At 38.5% G+C, this 15,534-nt stretch overlaps 1 protein-coding gene across 2 annotated transcripts; it reads right to left on the bottom strand.

Moving 5' to 3' along the window:
• Positions 1 to 839: 839 nt before the first annotated feature.
• Positions 840 to 15,130, bottom strand: LOC117925823 (putative transferase At1g60990, chloroplastic). Of its 2 annotated transcripts, XM_034844919.1 has the most exons (9): positions 14,830 to 15,130; positions 11,955 to 12,056; positions 11,449 to 11,482; positions 10,359 to 10,432; positions 10,160 to 10,225; positions 9,993 to 10,057; positions 7,566 to 7,653; positions 7,385 to 7,450; positions 840 to 997 (listed from the first exon to the last, which is right to left on the bottom strand). In XM_034844919.1, exons 1-9 carry the CDS (start codon positions 15,061 to 15,063, stop codon positions 845 to 847), a joined length of 882 nt encoding a protein of 293 aa, XP_034700810.1. In that variant the 5' UTR covers positions 15,064 to 15,130; the 3' UTR covers positions 840 to 844. The 2 variants fall into 2 exon arrangements, with proteins under 2 accessions (XP_034700810.1, XP_034700811.1); XM_034844920.1 differs by lacking the exon at positions 9,993 to 10,057 and having other exon boundaries at positions 855 to 997.
• Positions 15,131 to 15,534: the final 404 nt, after the last annotated feature.

A 15,534-nucleotide genomic window follows, 5' to 3' on the forward strand; every position in this document is an offset into this window, starting at 1 on the left:
TGAACTTCAAAAGTTGTATCGTCATCAACCAAACCCATGTTGAACACAATTAACAAAGTTTAAAAAAGTACCCATTTGAAATCACTACAGACACTAATCTTCAAACTTTGTACCCTTAGCAACTTTCCACCAAAGAAAAAGTTATGCAATGGTTGTGCAATCAACATAAAGGAAAATTTGGAAAGAATCAAATGGACATTGCTGATTTAGTGTGTAATCTTATTTTTTATTCCAATATTTTGTTATTGTTAGCTTGGCTGAGTTAATATATATATATGGTCTAACTATCAAGGTTCACTGTAACATGAACCATATTCTATTTCTAGACAATATTGGTGCACCGTTCGCTTCACTTGTAACATATCAAACTCATAGAAGGTTGATGACTTGATATTCCTGGAATGTCATTAGCTGCTAGATTTGATTCACCTCCAGAACAGCGTATAGGTAATACTATTTCTATTGCATTTTTATAACATCCAGCTAAAAACACTTTTTTTCATTAAAACATCACTGAGAAGCAACACTTTTCCCACTGCACTCAACCTATTGTGTGAGACAGGATATTGTACAATCAGTGCAAAATTATACTCAGATAAACAATATTTACCAGTTTGAGCTATTAATCAACCTCCTCCAAATGGTTATGTGGCTTTTTGGAAGTGAGTTGATTGTTTTGATAAAAAAAATCACCTTATCATTTACACAAAATTCAAAGCTAGAACTGACCAGATGTTAAAATAATCAGATGAAAAGGCTATAACGCATATATATATAGATATTAAACAGGTGAATGTATGCAAGCCAAATCATTAGGTGAAGAGTTTATGACCTTGAAAAATCCTTAGTTTTCCCAAGCATTAGAACCCATTGGGATAGCACCTTGACTTAGAAGAGCTTTCCAGACAGATCCGGCAATAGCTGGTGACATCATAAATGAAAATCCATCTTCAGAGATGACATTTCCCACTCCTACAGTTATCGGCATCCCATTCACCTGCAGATTGATAAGGATGCTGATTTATTTTTTTATTTTTTTGATAGGTAAAGAAAAGTATACACGATGTATACAAGGAAACAAAAAACAAACAGGCCTAGACACACAAAAACAACCGCACATTACGGAGCTCCTAACCAATCTACAAAATCCAGTATCGACAAGGAGTCATCCCTAATATACAATCTTACCCAATCCCAAAATAGATACAAAAAAGAACTTTTTAAAGAATGATCTGAACACTCACAATTCTCAAAGACTCTCCTATTTCTTTCCCTCCAAATAGACCAAAAAAGGCATAACGGAGCAACCTTCCAAGCCTTTTTCCTTTTTCTACCAATAGGAAAGCCTCCTCAACTTAAGATTAAACCTCTCACTGAAGAGTGCATCACCCATTGTACACTGAATAAAGCAAAAAGAAGCTGCCACAAAATACGAGCTTTCGGGCAATGAAGAAGAATATGAACACTCGTTTCTTCTTCCTCTTTGCACATGTAGCATCCATTAGGCATCTTCCACCCCCTCTTTTTGAGTTGATCTAAAGTCAAAATCTTAGCCAAAGTTGCCTCCCAAGCAAAGAAGCTGACTCTAACAGGGACCCAAGAATTTCAGACTATACCATGAGGGAAAGGATCCACTCCCCTATTAGCCAAGGAGGAGTAGAAGGGCCTAACAGAAAAAATACCACTCTTTGTGTCAACCCACTCCACTAAATCCTCAGTATCCATAGAAATAGAATGATCATACAACCTCTCAAAGAAGATGTCTACCTCCTCCAGCTCCCAATCATTCAGTTGTCTAATAAACCTAGGATTCCAGCTACCACCATCCCAAGCATTAGCCACCCGAGCATCTTTAAAGGAAGCTATAGAAAAAGGTTCGGGAAAACATCCCTCAACGGCACATCCCCACACCATCTATCTTTCTAGAACTTCACCCTGTTTCCAGAACCAACCTTGAAACGCATTCTAACTTTGAGATCCTCCCAACCATTTTTGATTACCTTCCAAACCCCCACTCCATGCCTCTCTCTCACCCCATTCGTGCACCAACCCTCATCTTCTTGCCCATACTTTCCAACAATTACTTGTTTCCAAAGAGGGTTTCTTTCAATCGCAAATCTCCAAGACCACTTCCCCAAAAGGGCCTTACTAAAGGTTCCAAGACTTCTAAATCCCAACCCTCCTTTCACTTTTTCCAAGCAAACAACCGACCAGCTCAATAGATGGGGTTTATTAACCAGAGCTCCCCCACCCCAAAAAAAATCCCTTTGAATCTTTTCTAATCTAGCTGTTACCCTCTTAGGAATGACAAAAAAGGACATATAATAAATTGGTAAACTACATAAGGTGCTCTTAATCAAGGTCTGTCTTCCGCCTTTGAAAGATACTGCTGCTTCCACCAAGCTAGCCTTTTCTAAAACCTCTCCTCCACCCCTTCCCAAACTTTAGAAAAGTTATAGGGAGCTTCAAGAGGGATACCAAGATAGGTGGTTGGGATGGCTCCCACCTTGCATCCTAAAACCTCCGCAAACTCCTCCAAATTTGGGCCATTCCCTACTGGAATCATCTCACTTTTCCTCAGATTGATCTTCAACCTTGAACAAGCCTCACACCACATAAAAACCCAATTTAGATACTCAAGGTTTTCCTTACTAGCATCGCACAAGATTAGTGTGTCGTCTGCGAACAAGAAGTGTGACACCTCCACTCCCACACCGTTCCTCCCTCTGAATAAAAATCCATTAATGAAACTACCTTCCTTTGCCTTAGAGAGCAAACGGGAAAGAGTCTCCATCGCCAAAATGAACAAGGAGACAATGGTTCTCCTTGTCTCAACCCTTTAGAGTTATGGAAAAAAACCTAAAGGGAAGCCATTTAACAAAACAGAGAAGGGCATTGTTGAAATACACCATCTGATCCATCCTATCCACTTGGGGCCAAACCTCATTTTCTCCATTATTGCCAGGATAAAATTCCAATTAACATGGCCTTTTCGATGTCCAGCTTGCATAAGACACCTCTCAAATTATCCTTAATTTTGGAGTCAATGGCCTCATTTGCAATCAACACAACATGCTGAAAATTTGAAACTAAGAAGCCCACCACCTTTTTAAGCCTATTTGCTAGAACCTTAGCCAAAAGCTTGTAGAGCCCTCCAACCAAACTAATAAGTCTAAAGTCCTTCAGGTCATCTACCCCCTCTTTCTTAGGCACCAAGACTAAGAATGTAGCATTCAAACTCCTCTCAACAGACCCCAAACCATAGAATTCAGCAAAACAAGCCCATCACCTCAGATTTCACAAAGTCCCAACAGTGCTGCCAAAATGCCAAGGTAAAACCATCCGGACCTAGGGCCTTATCACCGCACAAATTGGATAAAGCTTCAAGGACCTCCTCTTCAGAGAAAGGGGTCTCCAAAACTTCAGAATCTACACATTGCAGACAGTCAAAGTCTAGTCCATCTAAACTCAGTCTCCACTCCCCTGTTTCTGCTAGAATTCTTTGAAAGGCATTTGTGACTGCTTCTTTGATGTTATCCTTCCCATCTAACAAAACACCATCTACCCTTAGCTTGGCCATTTTGTGAAAGAAACTAGTGTTTTTATCCCCTTCTTTTAGCCATAACTCTCTAGACTTTTGCCCCCAAGAGATTTCCTCCATCTCTGCCCATTTCTTAAACTCTTCCACCACACCCCTTCTAACCTCAGTTTCCTCCACTGTGAGGGCTCTTTCTCTTTCCTTCACATCCCACAGCCCTAACTGAGCCAAGGCCTCCAGTTTCTTGGTGGTCACATTTTCGAGAACCTCCTTATTCCAAATTTTCAGATCTTGTTTCAAAGCCTTAAGCTTCACAGCCAGTATGTGACTGCAAGACCCTTGAACACTGTACCCCTCCCACCAATTTCTAATAAGATCTTTGAAACCTTCCACCTTTAACAACATATTCTCAAATCTGAAAGGCATCTTGCCTTTCCTTTTCCCTCCACCATCCAGCAAAATTGGTGCATGATCTAAAACTGGCTTTGGAAGGGTATTTCGAAACAACCCAATGAAATGATTCTCCCAATCATCAGAAACAAGAAAGCGGTCCAACCTGGATGCTGACTCGTTATTAGACCCACCACACCAAGTAAACAGACCACTAGAAAGAGGGAGATCTTTAAGGCACATTTCCTCAATAAACTGAGAAAAGCGCCTCATAGAAGTCGATTATCTTTGACAATTCCTCCTTTCCTCCAAGAATCTGACTACATTGAAATCCCCTCCCACACACCAGGGATCATGCCAAAGACCTCTAATAGCACCTAATTCCTTCGAAAAGACATCCCTCTCCTCAGCCAAACAGGGTCGTATACCCCTGTGAACATCCAAATAAAATTGTCCTCGCAATTTTTGAAACAACAAGAGACTAAAAAGGCACTTAACTCCATATCCAAAAGCTCCAACATCCGATTGTCCCAAAAAACCAAAATACCCCCTGATTAACCCCTAGCATCCACCACCTCCCACTCCAAACACCTCCCCACACCCAAACTCCTCACTAGGCAAGTTGACATTTGTTGGACCTTGGTTCTTGAAGACAAACAAGGTCAGCTGAGTGGGAACGAATCAAAGATTTAATGATTCTATGCTTATCCCCTCATTAATCCATCGCACATTCCAAGATAAAATTCTTAGCTTCATGGACACACTTCAACTAATACCCCAAAAGAGCTCCTTCATGTTCTCCCACTTGATAAATTTGTCTTACAAGAAACTGAACATTCTAATTTCCTTAGCTCCCTCTCAAGTTTAGACCCACTGGAGCTAGCCTTTTTCACCACCTGCCCCAATGACTTCCTATTTGCTTGGAATTCCAAATTCTAGAAAAGACCCAGAATTTCCTTTTCGTAGCCATCCACCGAAAATCCCAAAAATTTGCTAAAAGCCAGTAGTTTCTCGAAACTATCCTGAGAATAGACGAAGTCCCTCCCCAACTCCATTAGGCTACTGTTCTTAACCAAGGCTAACTGCAAATCCTCTTCCCGCCCCCAGAATTTAGACTCTAACTCGTCACTATTTGAAAGAAGATTCAGTTTACACTCCTCCTTCGTGATCATGGCAAGGGGGCCATCTCTAACTTCCTCTTCAACAAAGGGCATCTCATCGTCCTTCGTCACCAAAACCTCCTAACAGATCATCCCCAAATCATGTCTGGCTTCATCGACCAAACCCCTTAGGGCAGAAGACAAAGGAGTAGAAGAAAGAGGCCCCCAACCCAAATTAGAAGAGAAAAGGTTCCTCATCCCTTGGAATGAAGCCGCTTCCTCTACCAGAGCTTCATCGACGGGAGTGAGGGCACCAACCAAGGAGAACATCGAGCTTCCGCTCAGCAAATCTCCCTCCATGGGGCAAAGATCGATCCCACAGGGAGGAGCCCAGCTTGCCAAGGCTTTAAAAGGGACCCTAAAGCCCTTTTGGGCCAGCGGAAAAGTGTGATAGGCCAATTTACCATCCTCAACCCAAAACTCATTAACTAGGCCAGGATTTCTTTTTGAGGGTCCGGCCTCCTTAGTACCACTGCCTACCACTTTGAAAGAGCCCACAAACCCCTCTTCCAACCCATGGGGAAAGGAGACTGCAATAGGAGGCAAGTTTCCCTCCTCCCACGCAACCCTGGCAAAAGGCTACTGCTCCAAACGCATCCTTTCCGCAGAAAAGGCTGACGAAGCCATTCCTCCTGCAGTGTTTGGCCTTTAGCAATCGACAGCTCACCTTCTGGAAGCATTCCCTCGGACCCCACGAGCAGATGCACGTGAACCCTTTAACTTCTTCATCCCTGCTTCTGACCTCTCTTTGCTGGAAGTTACCATAGCAACCCAAGGCGGGAGTTACCATAGCTTGAACTCCTCTGAAAAAGCCTGTTGTCGGGGCCCATCTCTTTAAAAACAAGAACTTCTACTTATAAATCCGCTCTCCTTCCTGCAGCACCCTTTCTGCCTCCTTTGTACTTTCAAACTCAAACAAAATCAAAGCACCTCCCGACAAGGAAAGAGAGAGGTTTCCCTTTATCCTCCAATTGTACCTAGCCCACTCCTTCAAAGGAGATAGCAATGGGGCATCATCTGAGAAATCTCCTCACCGTCCCACCAGGCAACAGTTGAGAATATGCATCTTGTTGAAAGCATCAACACCCCCAAACTGCAGCCATACCGACTCACTCACACTTCTCCAGTCCTTTGACACATTATCAACCTTCAAAGGCAAATCCTTCTGCACAAGGTCGTGCTGTGGTTTAGGACCATCTCCTACATTGACTGGGAGCTTCACTTCACAGGCTCTCAACTTTTGAGCTAAAATATTCCACCCCCTGGCAGCCCCTTCCCTTCAGGAAGATTAAAACAAAGCGATTTGCTTCTGCTGAGACTACGGAACAAAAGAGGTACCTGCCCACCTCATTGCTACGTAACTGAAGCTTATAACTTCTCCTTCCCTCCAACCAAGAGTTGTTGAAAACCTTCAAACCCTCATTGACAGCAAGCCTCCACCCCTTCAGCAGCAGGGAAAGACCCCTCTCACCAAATCTGATCCAAGAAGAAAAGCTTCTACCTCTCTCAGTGATGACCCTAGAGAGCTTCCTTTTAAAAGACTCCACCAAAATCTCAAAGGACTTAGAATCAACCCCAAACCAGACACTACCTCCACTCTTCATCATATTTGGAGATGAATCCAGTGATTAAGGATGCTGATAATGTTTTTCATAAAGAAAATAAAGTTGCAGAGCACACCATAATACTTCAATAGTTGTTTATCACTGTTTCTAATTTTCATCATTTCCTTTTCCCTTCTTCATTTTGAAGGTTACTCACCAACAAGGATAAAAGTTGCCTTACTACAAGAATGAGGTGAAACTCTTAAGTTGCAGCATTACAAATGGTATATAACTTCTGGCTTATATATTGGACTATGGAACAAGGGTAAAAAACAAAACCAAACCAAACCAAACCGAAAAAAAAAAAAAAAAAAAAAAAAAAAAGGGAGAGCAGACTCGGTGTTCGGAGTTGTAGAATTAAGAAGGTAAAACAAATGGTCATTTTTGTTGCTCAGATGAAAGCTTATAATGAGGTCAGACAAAGAGATAATATGCATGTGCAAGTCAAACTCAAACACACAAATTATTCATAAACCTCAATTCGTGCAGATTGTTGGGTACATGGATCATTATCATAATAAAACATGTCCAATATTTAGTTTATCAATAATGAAAGAAGAATTGAAAATAAATATACTGGCAACTCCTGCTTATCAGAAAATATATATATACTAGTAACTCCTATAATTCTTACAGATGAATAAATCAATGGAGGCATCTGGAAATGAAACTAGGATAGTTATGATGGTTACCATAAAATGTTGATGGGTGCCATATGGCTTTCCAACAAGACCACCAAGATTTAAATCCTCCATAACCTATTCACATGCCACATATCAGAAACATCTTATCAAATCCAAAACTCTACAAGCATAATCTTAGAAATAGGAGAAGAATTGAAACAGTTGATAACAAATTGCCAGTACTCCATACTTGGTGGCTTTTTGGTCCCACTAAAACAAAGAAGGATGTTTTCTTGGTGATGTCTTGAATTTCTACCTTGTCGGCAAAAAATATGTACCTGTACAAAGGAAATATTAATAAATATATACTTAAGAATGACATTGAAAAAGGTATAATCTTCTTAACATGGTTGGAAGTTCTAATATTTTCTGGTCTTTCTCAATAGGCAAATGCAAAAAATTTATTAAAAATGCCAAGCAAAAAGTGGGCACAACCAAAGTACACAGGAATTCTATTAAGACCATGCAAGTGTGAAAGACAAAAGAAAGTGAGAAGCAAAAGACAAGAATCCCTATCCCTTACTATAATCCCATCAATGAAATTCTAAAAGCATAACATTGGCATTTGTGGCTCCAACTCTAGACTACTCAAACAAGGTGAACTCAGGAAAAACACTTTTAATGACTGATCAAAGTACTCCTCTTTCAAATACAGTATCTGCAAAAGCACCAAAACAAGCAAAGAAGCCCTTTGCCACTTCCTCACCTCACTTGCTACCCTAATGGTAACTCTTTTACTGACCATGGGGATGCCCACAAATATATATAAGGAAAGCAAATATCCCAAAGTATATGAGCCTTACCACAGCGAATGAGAATATAATTTGCAGACTCCTCCAATTCTTAGACAAGCAGCCTCTGTTAACTGATGACTACCCCCTACCCACCCAACACCTTACTGCCTTCCAATAACAACAACCATGTTAAAGAGGCACCCTAGGAGACATACCTCCTTACCAGGGAACCTAAAGGAGCTCCCTGAGGAAAAGAAAGAAGAAAAAGATTGTAACAAAAATGCACCAATTCTTTTCCATACTTTCTTTTTATATGTAAAAAGAGTGATTATATTAAAAGTGCATGAAAAAGGTGCATCAAAGAACACAAGGAGTATAGATATAGCACCTCACGGCAAGCAAAAGGAAAGAGCAAAAGCAACCCACTGCCCAAACCAAGCCGAAATCCTTAAAGACCTAAAAAAAAAACAGAGTGCCCCCACACATCTTCTTGCAGGCATACCAAAACCGGTTGCCACAATCCAAACAAAGCCTATATGAACTTCCTCTTGACACAGTCAGAAGCCCCTCCGGCATTCCAAAGAGATGAAAAAAGCATCATCTACCCACAACAGAGAATTCCCACTCTTTCTTTCCACATCCTGATCATCTACCTTTTGATCCCTTATAATTCACAAAACACTCTAACTTCCTTAGCTCCCTTTCAAATTTTGAAGATGAAGAGTTCTTCCTCCTCTTCCCACCCTCCCGGCCCCTCACCCCTTTCCTAGCCTTCATTTTCCTGAGGAGAGCTAAGATCTCAGACTCGAAGCGCTTTGCCGGCATGCCCAATCAATTGCTGAATTTGCCAGATTGCTTGAGGACCAATCCGCCATGTCCCCTTTTCCTTATCCTTCTCACCCACTGCGACTTCAATCGGCCTCACCCCAGCCTCTTCAAACTCAATTGAAGTGTCATCCACCAAAACCATTCTTAGGGGACCACAACTCTCTCCTAGTGGATCAACTCCAAAATCCACCTCACATCCCTCCTGACCAAGATCATTCCCAGAAAGAGGAGGAGAAGTTGGGGGGTCCCAAGGAAGAAACAGAGAGAGAGAGAAAGAGAGACAGTACCAGGGTGTCTCGCCACTTCTGCCATTAGAGCCATGCCAATGCTTGTGTGAAGAACCATCGGCAGGGAGAGCTCAGGATTCTAGAAATCCTACCCTCTAGAGGTGAAAGAAGCCCCTTGTTTCCCTACCTTCACACTAATCTATCTTTATTATCCCTTGTGTAAGCCATCAACACCACCTTCCAATCATGAAAAGAACTTTTAAAACAAACACACATAGGACCCAAACCGCCTTTTCCACCCAGAGATCTGCAAATCTAGCCTTCTTGTTCATAAGAAGCTCTAAATAACTATCAATAAACAGTTTTCTCCAGCAGACTTCAAGCATTTCTAGTTATAGGAGGTGTTGGTGATGATATGGAAGAATGGAAGTGTATGCAACTTTATGACTTGGGCCCATTAAGAAAGTAATTTTGACTACAATAGTAGTGCTAAGGCAATGGTGCACTTGTTAGGCAGCCAAGTCAGAGCGTATCAAATAAGCAGCATAGGTGACACTGAGAAGAAGACAGGATTTAAAAGCTATTCTCCCCAAAACTGTGACTTTGATGATGTGGTTACATATTACTGAAATGAGCATGAGTTCAAGTTGGGTCACATTTCAAAACTAAATATCATTATATAAAGAAGGCAAACCAAAGGAAAATGCACACAAACTCCATGTATAGAAATTTGATAAAAGGAACAAAGGAGACAAGATGTAGGAAAATGCACACAAACTTCATGTATAGAAATTTGATAAAAGGATACAATGAATATGATCCACATACTTTGTAAGCATTTCAATTATGCTTCCACAGGTCACTGGCGAGACCACCAATGTGACTGCATTTTTCTGTGAAGGTGGTGATGAACTAATTAATTAACAAAAAGCACAAAGACCATTTATGAATGCAGAAAAGCAAACTAACACCAGAAACAAGGCACAAGAGACTACCATAATCCACGCATGTGCAACATCTATTGTTCTGGCTGTTGGTGTAACAAAGACAGTATCACATCCCTACGCATTTCAGTCATTCAAATCCTATTAATTAACCAGATGAATCTATTAATCCAAGAATGAATTTTTGAAACATAAATTTTCCCATTTTTCATGAAAGAAATTAAAATTAGAGGATCCCAGCAAAACTTACCTGTCCTTCCTGAAGACATTCGAAATTTGCAGTACTTTGGTTGTGAAGGAACTGAATACGGTCGTCTCCACTGACTTCATGTCAATTAAACCCATATTTATTCACAAAGAAGGGGAATATGAAAGCATCAAATTAATTAAAATCCTAACTCTCAGAAAGAGCAATCTAGATAGGGTCATATAACTGTGAAAAAATGCAAACCATCCAAGAAATAAATGTGTTGAATCAATCTGCAAAATATCACTAGTTGGATGCATCAGGCAACAAGGTTGTGCATACCTTGGTCTAATCATCAGCCAGAAGTGAAAATTGAGATATTCTTTTTCCTCAACAAAAGGCCACTAGCCCATGGCCATATACTTTTCTCAGATTTTATAGTAATAAACTGGGTCCAAAGAGCAGTTCATAAGAAATCAATTGTCCTCCTATTCTCTAAAAATTTAAGGATGTGCCAGGTCTACATCAACAGGTTTCAAATTCCCATCACAGGGTGGTTCCAACATTTGGAAGTTATGTCTCTCCAGTAGAAAATGAAATTTGCTGCATCAGTTTTGAAAGGCATCAGATCTCAACATACTATTTTATCAGACAGAAAATGGCATCCCACATATCAATGTGGAAATTTTCCTCCATAAAGCCTGATATATTGCATTGAGTTCTCTAACTTAAATGAAATACCTAAGACACCAGATTCTCCCAGGTTAAACAATGACTTTTTATTAGTCATGGTTGTGATACATGGATACGTTAATTTCAGTCAAAATACCCATGACACGATGGTGTGGTTGTGAGATCCAGACACTATTGATTATAAGATGATGATGCTTTTCTATATGTTACTCAGCTGTATAATATGCTTGTTATAACAAAAAAAAAAACTATGTTGTATAATATACTAGTTATTATAAATAAATAAATAAATAATAGAACAAACAACAACATTGTTTAAAACACATTTTATTTAGTCATACTGACTCATACAAGAAACCAGCAAGTTTAGAATTCATAGAAGATGCATTAATATTATTTTATAGGAATATGCAGGAAGTAGGATGAAAACATTCATACAAGTATTGGGGAAAGAATGTACCTCGTATCCGACCAAAATGAGAAAGGTCCACAACCTAGATCAGAAAAGGAATTGGATCAAACAAGAAGATCAATACTGGAGTTCAAATCCCATGAAAGGATTAAACATTGAAGAGTTATCCACTTGTTAAAGATTGCACGCATCACTAATATCACATTCCCCTTCAACCAGATGTACAAAAGCAATTGGAGTAGCATTGAAAATCCTACTTAGTGTGAATGTGCAATGCCTAAGGCCATAAGCTAAACCATATAAAGAACATTGACCTTTTCAGACATCATCCACAAGAAAATATTAGTTGAAAATTTGTTGCATGTGCAACCAAAAAAAATCAGGCAAATAAGAACCGCATAACGATCTTGCCTTGATGTTTTTTAACTCCAAGTTCTTCATTTCCAATTGAGTTTCAAAAATGATTCACATTTCCTTGAAAAAATGAATACATGGAGTGAGCAACAAGAAGACAAAGAGGAAAAACAAGCAATGATATGAAATTATGTACCCACCACCACCCCATTGTCAACTGCATCTAATGCTTCATCATCATTATCAAAGGTTTCAATAATCCCAGCTTCTGAAACCTTTGCCCCTGCTTCTGTCACAGTATCCTGCAAGGAGCCAAGCCATAAATCCTATAGGCATGACACATATCATCTGAGCCAAAGGAGCAAAACAATAGTAAAATCAGAGAATCGAAAGGAAAACAAAACTGTGCAACAGAACACAATATCTCAATCCTCATATCAATAGCATTGATCTTAAGAAGATCAGAGAATACTGAGGAAAATTATCACTAAATTTGAACCTCAGAACTTAATCCAAGAAGGAGACCATCCTTTTGGAAACAAAACCAGTGATAAGAACATAGAAACAGAAAGCAAACTGTATAAAAGAGAAATTTGTATCTCAATCCTCATAAAAATCACTGATCTTAAGAATTGTAAACAGTATTTAGGAAAGTTATCAGATTTTTAACCTCAGCACTTTATCTGAGAAGAAGGAAACCATTCTTTTGGAACTCAGACACTAACATCTTTCATTGTACCAAAAAATAAAATAAAAAAGAAGCATAGCTCAAGTAACAGGGAATTCAACATGTATAACAAGTGCTATCAATTTACTTCACAAGAATTGATCATTCGGTTGACAAAAGGATGTCAAAATGCAGACCCCTTTGAAGCACATTAAAAACCAACATCTTCAATGTTTTGATTAACAACTTTAGACCTAAAAATACTTTTCATTCTCACAAGATAGTCATCAAGTGTAATGTCATAGTATTGTCATTTGATCCAGTTCTATTTTATTGCAAAAAGGGATAAAACAAAGCGAACCTATGCAGATGAAGGCCACCTAATATACCCAACTCAAAGGACAAAGATATACATCAACATGGGATCTAGTCTAGCTTTAGAAAAGAAAGACGATCTACAAAGAAAAAGATGCTTCAAGAACAATATCTTTGAACTTCCAGATGGCTAACTCCTCATTCTCAAAATATTCTTCCTTCTCTTTTATCCAAATTTTCCTCATGAGATAAAGTGGTGCCACCTTCTAAATATCTTTGCTATTCTTATGCCCAACATTAATCCACCAACAACAAGGCATATACCACCAAAGATAACAAAAAGAGCAAAGCTCCAGAGCCCCTGAAGAATATATTAAAAGGCAATCTGTGAATTCTTTATTCCTTCCCGTTGAAATCATGCATCTCCTATAAATAAAGTGATAGATCAGGAATGTTTACCTCTAGATGTCATGCAAACAAGGAAAGCCACCTTCAAAGGAGCTAACCAGAAATGCATTAATCCTCAAGGCTTCTCAATTGGTTGTACCAAGTCTTTCAGGGAAACCAGTACAGTTCTTTCACCAAACCATCGCATCATCACCGTCTTTATAAATGGTACTTAAACCCAATGGTAAGAATATCTCATAAGAAAAGAATCCAATGCATTTCAAGTCTGCCTAAACCACATAATCCATCATTGAACCTTCCTTATTAATAAGAAAAGAGAACAAATCAGGGAATCACTCCATCATCACTGCACCAAATGATCTCACAACACTCAATCCTCTCTCCTATTCCCGGTGAACATAAATAACAAACCTTTTTCTGCAGATGGAACATATAAAAGCTGAGTTGACATTCCACTATTTCACCATCACAAATTCTTAGAACATTCAAGAGTAACTATCTTTTTTATTAACTCCACTACAATTCTTTTCCAAAATAAAATCAATCAAACACTTCAAATACCATCCTATTATTAGAAACAAACTTGCAACAATGCACAATAATTAATATCGACATTACACCTACACATCCATTAGAAATTTCACTATGATAACCCCATTTTTTAGATTTTTTTTTTCCAAAGAAAAATCAACGAAAATTTTAATTTCCATCAAACTACAGAAAATTAACCAATATTCTGAGGAGACTAAAAAACTTTTTACACCAACACTTACCATGAACAAAACTTATAACTTTGTCGAGAATTTTAGAACAGATACTAAAATTCAAACTATAGATTTATTCGAGAAAAAAACAATAGTATCATTGCTAATCAAATTTCAATTATTTTCTCCAACATTGAAATGGAGAATATATGTGAACCCTGTTTCGTTGCCAAGAGAAACAAATTTTAAGAGTTGAAAACAATTACAACCTACTTTAAACCAACAACTTTATCAGAAACTTTTCTATGATGACCCTATTAACATTATTGTTTTCCAATATAGAAAAAATAAATTTTCAAATTCCAATAAATTAATCAAAAGAAAATTCCAAAATTTTGAGGCAACCAAAAAGCCTCTCACACAAACACCTATCACGACCAAGCACTATATTCTTGCACCAATATTAAAATTGAAACTATAAATTTGAGCAATAAACAAACAATAGTATCATTACTTATAAATTTAAATCGCTTTTCCAGAATTCAAAAGTAGAATAGAAATAAGGCCTGTTTGGTTGCCTAGAAAAACAAATTTCAAGAGTCTACAACAATTAAAACTCACTTTCTACCAACATTTTCCTCCGAAACTGCACTATTATAATCCCATTCACATAATTTATTCCCAAGTAATATCAATTAAATTTTCAAATTCCATCAAATTAATCCAAATAAAATTCCAACATTTTGAGGCAATTAAAAAAAAAATCCACACCAACATTGACCACACGACCGAACACCATAATTTTGCGCCACCACTAACATTGAAGCTATAAATATGTTCAAGAAACAAACAATAGTATTTCAATGCTCATCAAATTTCATCATTTGTCCACAATTCAAAGCCAAAATACACTCCAGGCCTAACTGCCAAGAAAAACACAATTCAAGAGTAGAGAGAGAGATAGAGAGAGGAGAGTATTACGAGGAGGTCGAGATCGATGGGGGGAGGGGAGAGATCGAAAGGCGAGGCGGCGGCCAAAGGAGTGAAGAATTTCTCTGGAGAGCGAAAGGCATGGTTTTGGATTGGGAACGAAATGGGATTGGGTTTCCATGTCCAGGAAGAGAAAGAGGAAGAGGAAGGGAGAGAAGTGCTTCTTCTGAGAGGAGTTGGGGCACCCACCAACAGATACCTCATACAGCCCACTGTCGCAGCCATGGCTTTGGCTTTCGCAGACAAGGAGAACTTATAAGCGCTTTTGGGAGTTACCACTGCTTTTTAGGCTGCACTGCTTTGTAACCTGCCCTTCCGTTAGAACTTAGAAGCGCTTTTACCAGTGCTGTGGAAAAAAACATCTGTGTTTCAGACTTTCAAGTAGGAAACAAAAAAAATAAAATAAAATAAAAAATAAAAATAAAAATACATCACTTCACCCCAATTCTCAATTTAAAACAACAAGAATTTATCTCTCCAAATATTAAAAATACTTCTTAAAATCACTATTAAATAAGTTTTTAAAATACATTTAGTAGTAATTTTGAAAAACATTTATAATTTTTTTAACACTTGAATAATAAAAACTTTTAAATATTAAAAATATTAAAACATTTTTAAAAATTACTATCAAAACAAGGCTGAAGAGTATATTTGTTAGAAATTCTAGGAAGCGTTTTTAGTCTTTCTAATATT

The sequence above is a fragment of the Vitis riparia genome, chromosome 12 (assembly GCF_004353265.1).
Source record: "Vitis riparia cultivar Riparia Gloire de Montpellier isolate 1030 chromosome 12, EGFV_Vit.rip_1.0, whole genome shotgun sequence".
Classification (NCBI taxonomy): domain Eukaryota; kingdom Viridiplantae; phylum Streptophyta; class Magnoliopsida; order Vitales; family Vitaceae; genus Vitis; species Vitis riparia.